General features: G+C 39.8%; 1 protein-coding gene across 3 annotated transcripts in view; it reads left to right on the forward strand.

Annotated features, from left to right (window-relative positions):
- The window catches only part of CXADR (CXADR Ig-like cell adhesion molecule), a 58,638-nt gene that overhangs the window by 17,021 nt on the left and 23,701 nt on the right, over nucleotides 1-17,916 (forward strand). For all 3 annotated transcript variants that reach the window (XM_038581255.1, XM_038581254.1, XM_038581253.1), the window contains exons 2-3: nucleotides 7,448-7,614; nucleotides 14,003-14,207. In XM_038581255.1, coding sequence (XP_038437183.1) covers nucleotides 7,486-7,614; nucleotides 14,003-14,207 — 334 coding nt within the window. In that variant the 5' untranslated portion in view covers nucleotides 7,448-7,485. The remainder of the gene's footprint in view (nucleotides 1-7,447; nucleotides 7,615-14,002; nucleotides 14,208-17,916) is intronic.

Below are 17,916 nucleotides of genomic sequence, written 5' to 3' on the forward strand. Positions count from 1 at the left end.
TACTCTGCTCTCCACTTGAGGTTCAGCAGTTTTGGCCAATGCCAGCTCTGTTTTATTTATTTGTTTTATTTTTATTATTTCTTATTTTAAAGAGTGGAAAAGAACACAAGCTAGGGGAGGAGCAAAGGGAGAAGGAGAGACAGAATCTGAAATGGATTCAGCCCTGAGTGTGAAGCCTGACAGGGCTCGATCTCATGACCGTGAGATCACAACCTGAGCTGAAATCGAGTCAGATGCTTCCGACTTGAGCCACCCAGGTGCTCCTTTGGGGGTTTATTAAATTAGGTTTGGACGTACCTTCCATAGATGAAGACCTGAGACACTGACAACTAAGTGAAAGTATGTGCTGAAGATGGGGCCCTGTGAACAACTACCAACAATAGAGGAACACTTTGTGTAATCCAGAGGAGGAGGCAAGAAACTCTTAAGAGGTACTTCGATAAGTGCCTAGAGATGTTCTCAGAGGGAGACGGTGGAGCAGGGGAGAAAGTGAGCAGGGTACACAGACACAAGTGCTCCACAGACACCAACTTCCTCATCTTTTTCTTGTGAGTGCTTCCTCTTGTTTCTTTGATTTCCTATGAAATCAGACACTTTGCTGTAGTACCATCTTTAATAGAAAAATGTCTTGGGATCCCTGGGTGGCGCAGCAGTTTAGCGCCTGCCTTTGGCCCAGGGCGCGATCCTGGAGACCCGGGATCGAATCCCATGTCGGGCTCCCGGTGCATGGAGCCTGCTTCTCCCTCTGCCTGTGTCTCTGCCTCTCTCTCTCTCTCTCTCTCTCTGTGACTATCATAAATAAATAAAAATTTAAAAAAATGTCTTAACTGATTTTCACCTAACTTTTAGCTGTATTACAATTTGCTGATTTCCCTACTATGTTGAAATGGACTGTCATCTGTCTTCCTTCTCTTATATGAAGGTACTTGTGCCTGTGAGTTGTTTTGTTTTTCTTTTCTCTCTCTCCTTCCCTCCTTCCTTCTTTTTGTAGCTGAGTCATTGACTTCAAAATCATGTGAAATGCTCACTTGAGGGTACAGGGTACGAAAGACACACAGAAAGTAAGCAACTTGACTAAAGTGGGAAGAGTGCTCATGGTGGAGGCCTTATCAGTTGTCCAAGGTGTGCACAGAGGACATCTAGTTCAGTCCATGTTTGGGCATAAGGAATGCTTCCTAGAAGGGATGCCTGCACTCACATGTGAGCTTTAACATTCCTGTGCTTATGCCATCACTGGTCAAACTTCACATTTAGTATCTTGTTGGAGGTAAAAACATGAAAAATGTTCGAAGTTATTCTGTTTTGTTTCCCAAGTGATAAAACAACAGAAAACCTGCTTTTTTTCCAGCAAGTTTGTTAAAAGCTAGCTTCTGGTTTTCTGAGCTAATGCAGTTAAATTTGTGTTTTCTTCCTTCATCGCTTTGGTGTTCTCTATTTTTTTTTTTTTTTAAGATTTTATTTATTAATGAAAGACACACACAGAGGCAGACACAGGAGAGGGAGAAGCAGGCTTGACACAGGGAGCCTGATACGGGACTCAATCCCGGGTCTCCAGGATTGCACCTTGGGCCGAAGGGGGCGCTAAACCACTGAGCCACCCAGGGATTCCCCTGGTGTTCTCTATTTTTAAGACTTTACTGAAAACATTATTGAAAAGTCTCACTTTTACTTCTTTGTCTTTTTAAATCAGCCATAAAGTTTCATAAGCACTTTCCATTTTCCAGTGATTTTAAGATTATGAGAAAGAAATAATACCTGAAGACCATCCAGGTAATGTGTAGCTTAACCTTGAAGTCCATTAAAGAAATCAAAGCAGGTCACCAGTTCAAAATGTTTCCTTCCTGCTGGAGGAATAGTGTCTTCCAGTATCTCCAGTTCTACTCCATTCTTAGGGCAGAAAGAGATCTTGTAATGTTTGGAGGAGATGACAACCTCAAAGCCAAAAAAATACTTTGATGAGCTTATTTTATTTTGATGCTCCAACAGAAGTCAGACTGGACAGGAGAGAAGTTTGGAAGATCCAAGTTTTTGAAATTTGGAGATTAAAAAACACATAGAAAACTGGGAGATGTTATTTCAGTCACTACCAAAATGGGATGTGTTTTAGTTTGTTTACTTCTTTAATCCAGTGCTGAGCACTTAACTGGATTCTGCAAATACTTGCGGTTCATAATGTTCTACATATTTCATCATACTGAATATAAGCTTGAATAAATTGATAAGATTTGCTATTTGAGGTAGTGTCCAGGCCATGTTTGAACCTGCAGGTACTTTGCAAGTTAAATGATCACCTAATATGCTACGTAAATAGAATTGGGCAACACATACTAGGAAAAAATCCCCAGAGACATTGCATGGGACCAAGGGTCAGCCTTTGTCTCCTCTAATTTGTAACTGTTGGGTACTTGAACACTTGCAAAACTATACCTCCGTGCAAAGAGCCCCTTCAGTGTTGCTAGGAAACCCAATAACTGTTTTGTACAATCTTGAGATTTTTTAATTCATTTCTAGGGCAACCCATTGAAGAGCAGTTGGATGTTTTAAACATTTTTTTAGAAGAAATATTGAAAGCCATTTAAAAATCTGCTTAATTTTTTTGTAGCAGTATTCACATTAAAATGTCAATATAAAGCAGAAATGGGCAGTCACCTTTCTTAAAATCTCAGTTCTCAAAAAATAATTGCTCTTAACTGTTTGGTATATATCTCTAGATCATTTTTATGCATATGTAACTTTTCCTAAGGTAGTCTTTTAAGATTAAAGCAATTTTTATGCGTCAAACAAGAAATCATGAAAGATGCTATCATGAAAACTCAGTGGTATTTTTATTCTAATGACTGTGTGGTAGAAGTAGGGAGAAGAACATGGAATAGGATATGAACATGTATACATTTAGATGTTTAATGTCATTTAACTTTTTTGATTTTTTATAAAATAAAAATTCAAAAAGCACAGGGGAACCAGAATGTTTTAGTGGTTTTTTTTAAAACAAAAGTTCATTTTCTTTTATATTCTTCCATATTTTGGGACTATGTCTTGATTCATTTTGGAATGGAGTTTTCATTCTGGAGTGTACTTAGTTGTCCTTACCTTGATACATAACGTATCAATACCCAGACAAATTAATGCAGGTAACAAATTGTTGTAGCTGTGGAAAGGAGATCTTCAAGTAGCAGGAACAACTTCTGGTAGATTAATAGTCTTTTTCAACCTTTATAAAACTGATCAAATTTATAATCACCAGTTCTTTTCTACTAATATGCAAGGATACAAGAGAAGATAGAGGTATCCACAAAAATTTTTTAAACCCTTTTAGAGCTAATGATTTAAATCAGGACATGGGTTTTTTAAATTTACTTAAATACAAGGTAATATGGGAAGACGATAAGCTCATCAATATCTAGATAGAACACTTGACAAAACCTTGGAGGTTACCTAAGTCAACTTCACAGTAAACCTTATAAAGGGAAAAAAAAAAAAAAAAAAAAAAAACCCGAGATAGTATATACTGAGTAAGTGCCAAATGGGTGATCCAGATAGCAGAAAGCAAAATTCATAGAAAGAAAAAATCACTAAGCTAGATAGATAGAAGAATGCCTTAGTGAATGAGGTAGGAATTAGAACTGAGCTTATTACAAATGATAGAAAGTATTTATTCAGAAGATTGAATATTCAGGAGAAACATTTGAGATTATATACATAAATATCAAATCATAATTTTAAATAGAAATGGGCGTGGAATGGAGATTGGAATACTAATAGACCTTTTTTTAAGGTTATTAAATAGTTTATTTGGGCTGAATCAGTGGGTTTGGACGGTATATCATCAGTCTTGGCTGTTTAACAAACCAAGCCAAACACTAGAGACTTAAAACAAAAATTAGGCATTATTTCATGATCCTGTGGGTTGCCAGTGTAGGTCAGGCTGAGATGGGAAGTACCAGGCTTGCTCATGGGGCTGCAGGCAGCTAGTCTAGAGCTGGGGGTGGATATTCTAGTGTGGCCACATGTTGAGCACTTTCAGCTGTTGGTTGAACACCTTTCTCTCCTGTGTGGTTTGGTCTTTCCATGACAGGGGTCTGAGGGGGCGAGGCTGGGAGCAGCAGGGTCTCTTGAGGCCTCACCTCAGAACTCAGAGCAGTACTCATACTGTATTCTGTTGTCAGAGTTAGGCCAGCCATGATTTAAGGGAGCAGAGAGTCTTGTGTCCAGTTTTAATCTATTTGAAGAATGCACTTAAATGTCATTAAAACCTTTGATGGTGCTTGAATATAAATGTTTTTTGAATGTAACCTTGCTTCTCTTTCATTCTCAATCTATTGGCTTCAACTTTATTACCATTTTATTTCAGGTGACAGCTGATATGTATTAAGCTTCTTTGGGGAATAATGGAAAAGATCATGGGATATGTATTAAGCTTTTTTGGGGAATAATGGAAAAGATCATGGGACAGCTAATTTTATTTATTTATTATTTGTTTATTTTTATTTTTGGGGGGCAGCTAATAATTTAATTCTTCGTTTTGGTTTGGTCTTTTGGGATTTATTATTTAAAAAAGAACATAAAATCATCATTATGGAGAATTAGGACTTGAAATTACTCTTAATTTTAGTGTAAGATACTAGTATTTTGGTGGCGACAGAAGGAAAGGGGAGAGAGGAAGGCCCTATGTACCATAATCCTAGTACTTAGGGTCTCTTCCAGGTCATCATCCAGCTCTGTAAGTCAGAGTTGGGTTATGGGGAGGACCAAGTGAATGACCATTTGAAACTTTGGTTCTGGGGTGCCTGGGTGGTGCAGTTAGGCGTCTGCCTTTGACTCAGGTCATGATCCCAGGGTCCTGGGATCAAGCCCTGCATCAGCCTCTCTGCTCAGCCAGACGCATGCTTCTCCCTCTCCCTCTGCCATTCCCCTTGCTTTGCTTTCTCTCTCTCTCTCTCTCTCAAATAAATTTAAGAAAAAAGAAAGAAAGAAAGAAACCTTGGTTCTGCAATATATTGATACTTAAAGTTTTTTTTTTTTTTGATACTTAAAGTTTATATGTGAAAAAATGTTGGGTTATCTCAAAACAGATGTGACAAACTAGTGCTATGTAAACTTATATAGTGTAAGTAGTTTAAAAAATATGTTTTGTGTGATAGTTTATTTACATACTAATAAATTTACATTTTATATCAAATTGTTGACTTTTTCAAACTTTGTATAAGACATATTGAACAAACCTATTTGTATATGTGAATTGATGTGAACAAAATTGCTTTTCTCTTGAAAAACAATGGGAGTGGATTAAACTCAGTATTTTTTTTCTCTTATATCAAGAAACTGCCATTTTGCTTGTAATTTACTTTTACCCTTTTATATTGCATGTAAATGATACTAGTTTTGTTATAGTAAGCTATTAGCAACAAAGAGACTTATTTAGTTCTTATAAAGATACTGTGGGTTTAAGGCATCTCTTTCAACAAACTCAGAAGAGTCTTGAAGTTTTTGTTTGGTGCTCAGGACATCTTATTTTGGTTTTTACATACTTTTCTAATATTGCCATTCAGCATTAATTCTCTGTGATCTAAGTGGAAATTTTATACAATATAAATATATTTCTGAATGTTATTTAAGATGTCTTTAACAATAATAAATATGACAGACTTTTCCAGAAGAGAAATAGGAAGAGATGAACAGTAAGAAAAGTCTTAAAAGATAATATTAAGGTCAACTATTTAGTAAATTCCAAAATACATAAATTGAGGCGCCTGGTGGCTCAGTCAGTAAAGCATCTGCCTTTGGCTCAGGTCATGATTTCAGGGTCCAATGGTTGAGTCCCATGACTAGCCCCATGTCGTGCTCCCTGCTCAGCGGGGAGTCTGCTTCTCCCTCTCCTGTCCCTCCCCCTGCTTGTGCGCTCTCTTTCAAATAAATAAATGAGATCTTAAAAAATAATAATAATAAGATAAAATTGTCAAAAATACAAAAATTGACAGCATTTCTTCTCTTTGAGTTGTCATCAAATTTATTGCTTAGAAATACTTTAAGGGGGGATCCCTGGGTGGCGCAGCGGTTTGGCGCCTGCCTTTGGCCCAGGGTGCGATCCTGGAGACCCGGGATCAAATCCTACATCAGACTCCCGGTGCATGGAGCCTGCTTCTCCCTCTGCCTATGTCTCTGCCTCTCTCTCTCTCTCTGTGTGACTATCATAAATAAATAAAAAATTAAAAAAAAAAAAGAAATACTTTAAGGGGCACCTGGGTGGCTCAGCTAGTTAAGCTTCTGACTTTTTTTTTTTTTTTTTTTAGGATTTTATTTATTTATTCATAAGAGACACAGAGAAGAGAGAAAGAGAGGCAGACTCCTACCCAGTTAGGAGTCCAATGTGGGACTCAATCCCAGGACTCTGGGATCACACCCTGAACTGAAGGCAGATGATTGGTCAACCACTGAGCCACCCACGCATCCCAGAGGAAGAAATATTTATAAGCATTCAGTAAAAATTATAGAATCTAATTTAATAAATAAAGATTTATTTAACTTTAGCTCTGTGCCTAATGTGGGACTTGAACTCATGACTCTGAGATTAAGAGCCACGTCCTACTGACTGAACCAGTCAGCCACTTCTAATTTAATAAAAATTTAGAATTAAAGAAATCTTGGTAGAAAACATGCTGGGACTCCTGGGTGGCTCAGTGGTTGAGTGTCTGCCTTCAGCTTAGGTCATGATTCTGGAATATTCTGAGATCAAGTCCTGCATCGGGCTCCCCACAGGGAGCCTACTTCTCCCTCTGCCTATGTCTCTGCCTTTCTCTCTGTCTCTCATGAATAAGTAAATAAAATCTTAAAAAGAAAAAGAAAAACATATCAAAATTCATCAGCATATGCCCCAGCAACAAGAGTTACCAGTGTGTGTCTGTGGCAAGTATGAATTAATATAGCCCTGAGTTAGTATGACGTAACTGACCTTTTAGACTCTAAGTTTACTTGTATTTTTTTTTAATATTTTTATTTATTCATGAGAGACAGAGAGAGAGAGAGGCAGAGACACAGGCAGAGGGAGAAGCAGGCTCCATGCAGGGAGCCTGACTTGGGACTCCATCCCGGGTCTCCAGGATCAGGCCCTGGGCTGAATGCGACGCTAAACCGCTGAGCCACCCGGGCTGCCCTAAGTTTACTTTTAAACATCTGCTTGGATGTAGAATACCTTCTACTAATAGAAGCTTGTATTTCATATAGCGATGGGAGATTCACAATGCTCCTAAAGGAAACTATATCAGATAAGATGATATTAATATTGCCATTCCATTTCTACAAAGACACAGACTAAAAACTGGGGACCACTGAATTTGAACCTCATCACTCTGGTCCCATTCTCATTCTGTTCCTGCCACATTCTGTTCTCCTGAGTATGCTGCCAACCTGACAACAGATGCTTAGTCCATGTGCATGTTTCTTTCTCCAGATTTCACCAGAAGTTTGAGTATCACTACTCCTGAACAGATGATTGAAAAGGCCAAAGGGGAAACTGCTTATTTGCCATGCAAATTTACCCTTAGTCCAGAAGACCAGGGACCGCTGGACATCGAGTGGCTGCTGTCACCAGCTGATAATCAGAAGGTGGACCAAGTGGTAAGTTTTAAGTGTTTGCTCTCTTAGTAGATGCCCAGTGGTACTTCTTAGGTGTCCATCACTATGCTGATTGTGTGGGTGAGGGTGGAGTGGGGAAGCTACATAGAAAGGCCCAGGCTTCTCAGGTTTGTGATCTGGGTGAGGATGGCAGTCACTCTGATGGAAAGTGAGGACACATGTGTAATGGAATGGAATGAAATGGAAAAGTGGCCTTAGGATTTCTTTGTGAAGGCTTTAAGGAAGAAGAGGAACTTAGGAACATTCTGTAAATCTGGAGTTGGAAATGTGAATCAGGGAGTGGTGGGAGGGGTATGTGGAGCAGGCATTATAGATAGCATGATAGGAATATGAATAATGTGTTGGGGACAGCAAGCAGATTAGACTTCGTGAAGAACTAGAATTCAGATTTTTGTTTTCGTTTTATTTAATTTTTTTGTTTTCATTTTATTTTTTAATATTTTTTCAGAATTCAGTTTATTTTTTTAAAAAATATTTAATTTATTTATTCATGATAGACCGAGAGAGAGAGAGAGAGAGAGAGAGAGAGAGGTGGGGGGGGTGGGGAGGCAGAGACACAGGCAGAGGGAGAAGCAGGCTCCATGCTGGGAGCCTGACGCGGGACTCAATTCTTGGACTCCAGGATCGCGCCCTGGGTCAAAGGCAGGGGCTGAACCACAGAACCACCCAGGGATCCCCCAGAATTCAGTTTTTAACACAAGGATTCTGTTACCAGTGTAAGGGTCATCGACTGTAACAGTGTAATGCAAGTGCATAACACAGCAGTCTGTTTTCCATATTCTTCAAGTTAAATATCCTGAATAATGAATTTGTTATTATTATTTTTTAAATATTTTATTTATTCATTTGAGACACACACAGAGAGAGAGAGAGGCAGAGACACAGGCAGAGGGACAAGCAGGCTCCATACAGGGAGCCTGACGTGGGACTTGATCCTGGGTCTCCAGGATCAGGCCCTGGGCCAAAGGCGGCGCTAAATCGCTGAGCCACCTGGGCTGCCCGTGAATTTCTTAAAGAGTAAAATAAGGTTCATGGCAGGACAATTTATAAAATATTTAATCTTAAATTTAAAAAATGAAGTACCAAAATAATGTTACAGAAGTTTTTCTAATTATAAAGCAGTAAGAGCCTGGGACTCTTGGGTGGCTCAGCGGTTGAGCGTCTGCCCAGGGCGTTGATCCTGGGGTCCCGGGATTGACTCCCACGTCGAGCTCCCTGCATGGAGCCTGCTTCTCCCTCTGCCTGTGTCTCTGCTGCTCTCTGTCTCTCATGAGTAAATAAATAAAATCTTCAAAAAAGAAAACAAAAAACAAAGCAGTAAGAGCCTAATGTTTCTTTTAAGGCTTATGTTCTCTTACCACCTGAAAACCTTTTTTTCTATTTTTGGTTTTCAAATATATTACAGAAATATGGCTATGTATGATTCATTCCTCCTGCTCATTATTCATTGAATCCTACTTTACTTCTTTTTATCTACTGACACAAAAGAGAGACTAACATATGTGAATACAAGATTTTTATGATTGTTTGCAGAAGAAACACCCATGAAACCAGGTCCAAGCAGAGTAAAGAATATACAAATACCATGGGAAGTACCCTCTTCCCACTGAAGGTTTTACCATCTTGAAGTTTGTGTTATTTTCATGCTCTGCTCTGAAGTTGTTAACTCATGATGAACAGTATATGCAACTGTTTTTTAAAATGATATAAATTAAATCATACTGTATTTAAAAAAAAAAACAACACCTGGAGAGCCAAAAGTGGCACAAAGGAGGAAAATTGTCCACTAATCTCATCTCCAAATACATATATCACACTTTGTCTTTTAATGGTACCAAAATATTTCACTTAGAATATTTCGTGTTAGCTTTGTCTGACACATTTAATTCTAAAAAATAACAAATTATATTAGACCAGGGAGAGAAACAAGTTCAAATATTTACAGGAATATAGTAATACATTTGGAAGAGAAAATTTTAATTTATGGTCCATAGCAAAGACAAGGTTATTAAGCCATTTAATGACTGAACAGTGCAATTAGATAATTACTGTTTTTGGCAAATTCAGGCAGTTTACCCATCATGTATTTGTGAAGGAAAAAATTAACGTCTTTCCCAAGTGAGTGACTAGGGCCACTGCCTCCAAAGGCTTAACTCTGCCCTGATTCTGCTACCAAAAGGAACTTCATTTGGCTCTGTAAGCAAAATAGAGCCTGACTCATTCTATCTACTTAGCCAGCTACTGTGTACCTCCCTACTTGTCTTCTTTCCTCCTACTGTCTTTCCATGGCACTGCAGGGGTCATCCCGACCCCTCTTTAGAGCCCATGACTGCTCCCATGGCTCATGTGAATGAATGGAGAGCATGAGTTTTAAATGCTTCACAGCTGAGGACTAAAGAGTGAAGAAGCCCTGTGAAGAGGTACGTCTAGAGACCGAGAAGCACAGTATGCCCTGTAGCCTTGCATGTCTGTTCCTGGAAGGAGAACCCAAAGTCTTCTGGGCTGAGTGGGAGACACAGCTTTGTTGGCTACAGTACTTATGAGATAATTATGAAAGTAGGAACTGGGTTTTAGTGTCCATTTCTGTGTTAAAAATCTAGTCTGGGACAGCCTGGGTGGCTCAGCATTTTAGCGCCGCCTTCGGCCCAGGGTGTGATCCTGGAGACCTGGGGTCGAGTCCCACATCAGGCTCCCTACACAGAGCCTGCTTCTCCCTCTGTCCCTCTCTCTCTGTGTCTCTCATGAATAAAGAAATAAAATCTTAAAAAAACAAAAACCTAGTCTAATTTAAAAGACAGTAAAATTCAGCCAAAAAGAAAGGTAAAACAGATAGGGAAAGATTGATGCAGAAGGGGTTGCTTTCACATAGAATTTCAGCTATGTTTTCTGTTACCTGAGCCATCATTTTAATTTAGTTAAGCTAGTAGTCACTGTAGCGGGGACAAGGCTGAAGAAGTTACCATTCTTGTTTCCTGTGTGAACTCTTTAGTCAGCAGTTACCATGTACTATGCACTTATGTGCTGGCCGGTGTTTTATATGTTTTAATTATGTATAGTTATTTAAGCCTTAAAACAGCACCCTAAAATGAAAATTTTTAGGTGTGTGAAGAAGAGGAAATGGAGGCTCAGGATCACACAGCTGGCAACAGCTGCAGTTGGGGTTTGAACTTAGAGGTCTCTGGATCCCCTCCTGCACTTTATTATCCTTTGCCTGACCCCATACTACCTCTTGTGTTTCATAAGCCTCTACTCTCATGTGTAAAATAGGAACAAAGACACCTACCTCTCAGAGTTGCCATAAGAATTCACTGAAATACTGTATGCGTAAGGATTTTGTAAGCTTAAAAGTCCTGTAAAAATTAATAAGGTCAGTACCAAGTCAATCAATGTACCAAGTCAAATGGATCTGGTTTGCATCTTAGCTGTGGGACTTTGCAAAAGTTGATCTGTGAGAGCCACTGCTCTCCTCAGCTTACAGGTTAAATGTGGATGGCGCCACTATCATTGCAGGGTTGTGAAGAATCAGAATTGGCTTGGTAAAAGTTAGTTCTCCACTGCATGACAACCATTTGTAATACTGTTTTCCTAGGAAAATATTAAGAGAGTGTACAAAATAACAGTGAAGATACATCTTGTCAGACTCTCCTTAAAAAACTGCTAAGGTGTGTTTGTAGCAAAATGAGGAATTGAATACAGTAGATTGAACAAGGGAGTCAGTAGTTAAATGCAGATGAAGAACAGCCTCATCTGAGGAGTGCAGTGTTGCTGTTGACAAGTCAGTGTGGGCAAGAAGATGAGCAAGCCAGTAAAGTAATGACTTGTGTTCTTAGGGTAAGTCAGCTGTGGACCTTTCAACTGCTGCTTTTATTTACTTAGCAAACTGGTATTGGGAGTGCATCCTAGATATAGACATTTAATACACAAATTTAAAAATCTAGTAGACAAGGTGTGGGGTTAGCATGACAGTGGAGCTGATGATACCAAAAAGAACACAAGTCCTTGCCATCAAGAAATTTCTGCAGAAGACACTAATTCTGATTATACTGTCTGTAATTAACATCTCAGATAAAAATTACTTCCAGAATATAAACAGTAGTCTTCTTCTCTGATTATTAGTTGAGTTTGATTTCACTACTCTTTGAACCTTGGGTCTCAGAAGACCAGAATATAGGATTTCATTAACGAATGTGAAAAATGTTAATTTTGGTCGAAGAGGTGACTATTGTCATTCTCTTCCAAGCCAAGTTTAATACAGAATTTATCTTCCCTCTAAGTCTAGCCTTTAATTATTCCCATTAAAGCCTGTAACAGTGGCTTAGAAAACTCAGTGGAGGAGCACTTGGGTGGCTCAGTCAGTTAAGCATCTGCCTTCAGCTCAGGTCATGATCCCCAAGTCCTAGATCAAAGCCCTGTATTGGGGCTCCCTGCTCCATGGGGAGTCTGCCTTTCCTTCTACCTCTGCCACTCCCTGTGCTTTTGCGTGCGCGTATGTGCACTCTCTTCCTCTCCCTCTCTATCTCAAATAAATAAATACAAATCTTAGGAATAAAAAACTCAGTGAAACTAGAAAGAGGTCTTTACTCTTAGCCTCAGAAGACCAGTTGAGGGATGCTTGGGTGGCTCAGTTGAGTGTCTGCCTTCAGCTCAGCACATAATTCCGGAGTCTGAGGATTGAGTCCTGCATTGGGCTCCCTGCGGGAGGATCCTGTTTGTCCCTCTGCCTCTCTGTCTGTGTCTCTCATGAATAAATAAAAGTTTAAAAATCTAAAAAAACAAACAAACAAACAAACAAACAAAAAGACTAGTTTTAAGGTCCTGCTAACCAGGGCCCACACATCTTGAGGTGGTGTTTTTTGTTTTGTTTTGTTTTTAAATGACTTTGTCTTTTAGAGTCTAGACCCCGCTAGTGTCTCTGACTTAGAAAAATTGTTGTCTTTTTTGTTGTTAGATTCCACAGGGAAATTATCACAAGCCTTTTTTGGGGGAATTTGGGTGGTGTTTACTGGATTTTATTCATTTGATTGACATACATGTAATTGACATTGCAAGCTCTGAGACGCTGAAAAAATAGTGTGTGTAGGAATTCACACATCTGTGTTCTTGCCCAGTCTAAATCTCTCTCTTATGTGGGGCTGTATTACTTAGATTGAGTCTTTGTTTTCCTATGTATTTTTTCTTACAAATTTGTTTTTATTGGGATATAAGGAATGGGTTTGAGAAATGTCACATGGGTTATGCCCTACCAGGTAAATGTCCATTCTGATCTTTCTAGGATAGCTTCTAGAGCTTTTTCTTTTTCTTGGAGCTGCTGCTCTTGCTGCCAGCAGCCTCTTCAGGTCTACTGCTGAGTGGCTCCTGATTTTCCATTTAAACTGAAGGTGTGCGGCTGTATTCAAGGATCCTACTGATCTGTTTTCTTTTCTTTTCTTTTTTTTTTAAAGATTTTATTTCTTATTTTTAAATTAATTAATTAATAAATTACTGTTGAGAGAGAGAGAGAGAATGTGAGTGGGTTGAGGGCCAGAGGGAGGGGGGGAGGGAGGGAGGGAGAAAGAGATTGAGACTCTCAAGCAGGCTCCACAGCACAGAGCCTGACGTGGGACCCAGTCTCGGGACCCTGGAATCCTGACCCAAACTGAAATCAAGAGTCAGATGCTTAACCAACTGAGCCACTGAGGTGCCCCAAGATTTTGTTTATTTTTTAAAGATTTATCTATTAGAACACGAGTGGAGGGTAAGGGCAGGGGGAGAAGCAGGCTCTCTGCTAAGCAGAGGACACCGTCCCTGCATGTGCGGGTGCGCGCACACACAGCCTGATCCCAGGACCCTGGGATCACGCCCTGAGCTGAAGGCAGATACTTAACCAACTGAGCCACCCAGGTACCCCACCTCCAAGGTTTTTTTTTTGTTTTGTTTTGTTTTTAAGATTTAATTTATTTATTCATGAGAGACACAGAGAGAGACACACACACACAGGCGAGGGAGAAGCAGGCTCCATGCAGGGAGCCCCATGTGGGACTTGATCCCGGGTTCCCAGGATCACACCCCGGGCTGCAGGCGGCGCTAAACCGCTGCGCCACCGGGGCTGCCCACCACCTCCAAGATTTTAAGTAATCTTTATACCCAACAGGCTTGAGTTTACAACCCCAAGATCAAGAGTCACATGCTCTACCAACTGAGCCAGCCAGGTACCCATGAGCTCTCTGTTTTCTTAATCTCTGATTTGAATAATTGTAGATTTCCTGATAATACTGTATTTAGTTCTTTTTTTTGGATCCTGCAAAGTATCATGGTGTATCCAGAGCTCCTTTAATGAGACAGAGGGTTTGCTTATTTTTCTTTTCCCTGTCTTATTTTTGTTTTCTTTAAGATTATTTTATATTCTGGAGACAAAATTTATGACGACTACTATCAAGATCTGAAAGGACGAGTACATTTTACAAGCAATGATCTCAAATCTGGTGATGCATCCATAAATGTAACCAATTTACGGTTGTCAGATATTGGCACATACCAGTGCAAAGTGAAAAAAGCTCCTGGTGTTGGAAATAAGAAGATTCAGCTGACAGTTCTTGGTAAGTTTTTTGTATCAGTGCAACTTGTTAACAAAGTAATACAACTGGGTTCTGTAGTAGCAGCATTTGAAGTAATTCTAATGCCCTCAAATAACATAAAATATAAACTTGCACTTTTTTGGATTAAGAACTTAAGAGGTGACCGGCTTCTTTGTGAAATTCATAAAAGTTTAAAGGCAAATGAAGGAGTTTAGTGATATGAAAAAAGAGCCCTAAGCCGGCCATTAGGAGATCCAGGGGTTTTTTTGTATTATTCTCAGATTTGCCTTAAGAATGAAATAGAATCTCTTCATTTCCTGGGCCTCATCTTCCCTTTTTTGAAACATGAGAAGATTTAATTGTCTGTAAGTCTCTATCTTATTCCATTCAGTTCAAAGGTGTTTGTTATGGGCACTTTAAGCTTTTTTCAAACTATGTAATTTTCATAAATGAGATTTTTATGATAGAATATTTAGAACAGAGAAGATGGAATATAGTAGAAGGAATATTAAAGGAATAAGGCCACTAGACATCAGATAACCATTTAGCCTCCCTGAACATCACTGCTTTTCATCCTTAAAGGGATTAGACAGATGATCACTAGGAAGTCTTGTTGTCTCTATGACGGTTAAGGAGGAGATCAGCAAATTGTCAGACTGCAGTGTTTATTCTTTAGATTCTGTGGTTGTGTATACTCTTAACTCCTTCAAACTGAGAAACTGAAAGGTTATTGTTCATATATATACTTCCAAAGACTTATTGTGTGCAAAAGTACAATGGCTGCTATGTAGAAAAACACAGCTGTCTAGCTCTGTTTATGACCGGACACTACCCTGTTTTGTGACCTAAGGTCTCCTATTTTGGCTTACACTTGGAGACCCATTTTGTGTAGGAAGTTTGAATTGCTAGGACTGTCTACCATACTACTGGAAATAACTAATCGTTGAGGTTCTCTCCCTACATCAACTCTACCTCATTCCTTTTGTTTTAGAGAACTGATCGGTGGGAGGAGGATGGAAAAAAGATGTGTTGGATTCCAGGCTTACTTAGAACATCACTCTTTTCTAAAGAATGCATATCAGAGCAGGTAGAGACTAGGAACAAGATTGTGGATTAAAAAAAAATGGATTTTTGTGCACTCTAATGGCAACTTCAGGGGTTGTCTTGGTTGGTAAGGCTGCCTTCCACTGGCAGCATTGTTGAATGGGCACATAAGGGAGTCCTGGTAAAAGGCACTTCATCTTAAATGACACTAGTTCAAAATGTCTTCTGTGGTATAAAAGCCAGGGAACCAGGAGAGGGAATCTGGTAATGTTGGGAATTCTAGATTTCTGTGTCTGCATTTAGTAAACATGGAGTTACCTTTCTTTTTCATAAATGTGAAGGCAGGTAGAACTTTAATAATTTATCTGAACTCTTACTCCAGGCCCAGGCACACCTGGGATTATAACTCTGTGTATCTTCTTTTAGCACTAACACTCTCTCCAGGAAGCATTGAGTTAGGATATATATGGAGTTTTTAACTGGTCCATAATGTACCAATCAGACTATGCCTGTTACCACAGTTACTTGTTGTGGACCCTGAGATGGGCAGGTATACTGGGAAGAGTGCAGTTAGTGTGCGTTTCCAGAAATGGTGTGGACAAGCACAGTATGTGTGGGCGTGTGTTATGGTTCCATAGGACCAGGTTCTGGGTTGAATTTGCAGGTCCCGACTGATGAGATCATTATAGCACAAGGCAGCTTTATATCCTAGAAGGAACCTGAGTCAGTAATAATGGTTGGCACATAATATGACTAAGCACACTCAGGACAGCAGCCATGACTGCCATATAGGAGAAATGTCCCTTTTTTTTTTTTTTTTTTTTTTTTTAAATTTATGATAGAGAGAGAGAGAGAGGGGCAGAGACATAGGCAGAGGGAGAAGCAGGCTCCATGCACCGGGTGGCATGGAGCCGGGTCCCTGGGTGGCGCAGCGGTTTAGCGCTGCCTTCAGCCCAGGGCATGATCCTGGAGACCCAGGATTGAGTTCCACGTTGGGCTCCCTGCATGAAGCTTGCTTCTCCCTCTGCCTGTGTCTCTGCCTCTCTGTCGGTCTCTCATGAATAAATAAATAAATCTTAAAAAAAAAAAAAAAAAAAAAAAGTCATCTTCCCTGTGGTGTAATGGCTAGGGTTGGCATGTAAAGGATTTGCCCATTCTCCTCCCAATGGAAATCAAGTGGGCCACTCCAGAGTGACACCCAGAAGCCAGTGTTGGTAACATCTTGTTCTGTTGTAGATGGAGTGTGTATTTCAAGCTCAGGGGCCTTGAATTTCCTCAGCAGCCACTAAGTAACTGCCCATTATTGGATACATTTGGTTTATGGGAAAGGGATATTTTGTTAGGAAAGATGAATGTTAGCTTTAGAACACTGTATTACCAATGGATTTTTGATGTATGGAGCATTGTTTTAATATCTCACAATATCTGCTGATTCATGTAATGAATGATTTATTTGCTTGTTTGAAGAAATGGAGAATAAAGCTCATTTCATTGAAGAGTCACAGGATGAAATAATTTGCAAAACTGATTTAAAAGTCTAATTGCTGGGCAGCCCCCTGGCTTAGGGGGTTTAGCGCCACCGTCAGCGTGGGCTGTGATCCTGGGGACTCGGGATCGAGTTCTGCATTGGGCTCCCTGCATGGAGCCTGCTTCTCCCTCTGCCTGTGTCTCTGCCTCTCTCTGTGTCTCTGCCTCTCTCTGTGTCTCTCATGAATAAATAAATAAAATCTAAAAAAAAAATAAAAAAAAGTCTAATTGCTGTAGTCCCCAGGGCAATTGATCAATCTGAAAAAGAAACACATTTGCTTAGGCAAGTCATCAATGCAATTAAATGCATGTGTTCATCCTTATTAAAAGGTGCAGGCAGTAAGAGATAGAGTGGAGAAATAAAAGGTTTAAGTATTATCAAGAAATGTATAAAAAAATATGTGTGAAGGAGATTATGATTGACAGCCTTTCTTAAAGATGTTCCCCAACAGTCCTCTTGGTCAACTTTGGAAAACAGTTTGAATGTTTCTTACTGAGTTAAATATGTACTTGCCATATATGACCCAAGAATCACCAAGAAAAAGAAAAATATGTATCAATATTTACATAGTGTTCAGGTGTTCAGGCAGCATTTGTAATAGCACAAAACTGTAAAATCCATTTACATTTTCATAGCAGTGAAAGCATGAAAGCCCATCCAGGACTGAAAGAATAAAAATTAGCTCAGACTAAAAAATATAGTCCTGCTATTTATCTGACTGGGAAGACATGCAGTAAAAACCAGCTGTTCATGGGGAACACTATTCCTCTTTGCCTCCCCAGTGATGCCCCCATTTTGCACTACTCATCTTTTCCTAGGGTACTACATTGCTTAACGGCCCTCATCTCCACCTGAATCCCTACCTCTCCTAATCCTGGCTCAGAAATAGCATCTGATATAGCATGGGGCTACACCTTTCTTGGTCTGCACTCAGCTACGCATCCCATAGCTTCTCATGGTGCCCTCCTTACTGGTGCATCAGCCTGCAGGTGACAGACTGCACACCTGTTCCTGTTCAGTTTAGCTGATTGAGTTTTAACACCAGCCCTAAAACTGGAAAGAGTGTTCATCAGGGCAGCCCCGGTGGCTCAGCGGTTTAGCGCCACCTGCAGCCCAAGGCGTGATCCTGGAGACCCTGGATCGAGTCCCACATCAGGC

This window comes from Canis lupus, chromosome 31 (assembly GCF_011100685.1).
Source record: "Canis lupus familiaris isolate Mischka breed German Shepherd chromosome 31, alternate assembly UU_Cfam_GSD_1.0, whole genome shotgun sequence".
Lineage (NCBI taxonomy): Eukaryota > Metazoa > Chordata > Mammalia > Carnivora > Canidae > Canis > Canis lupus.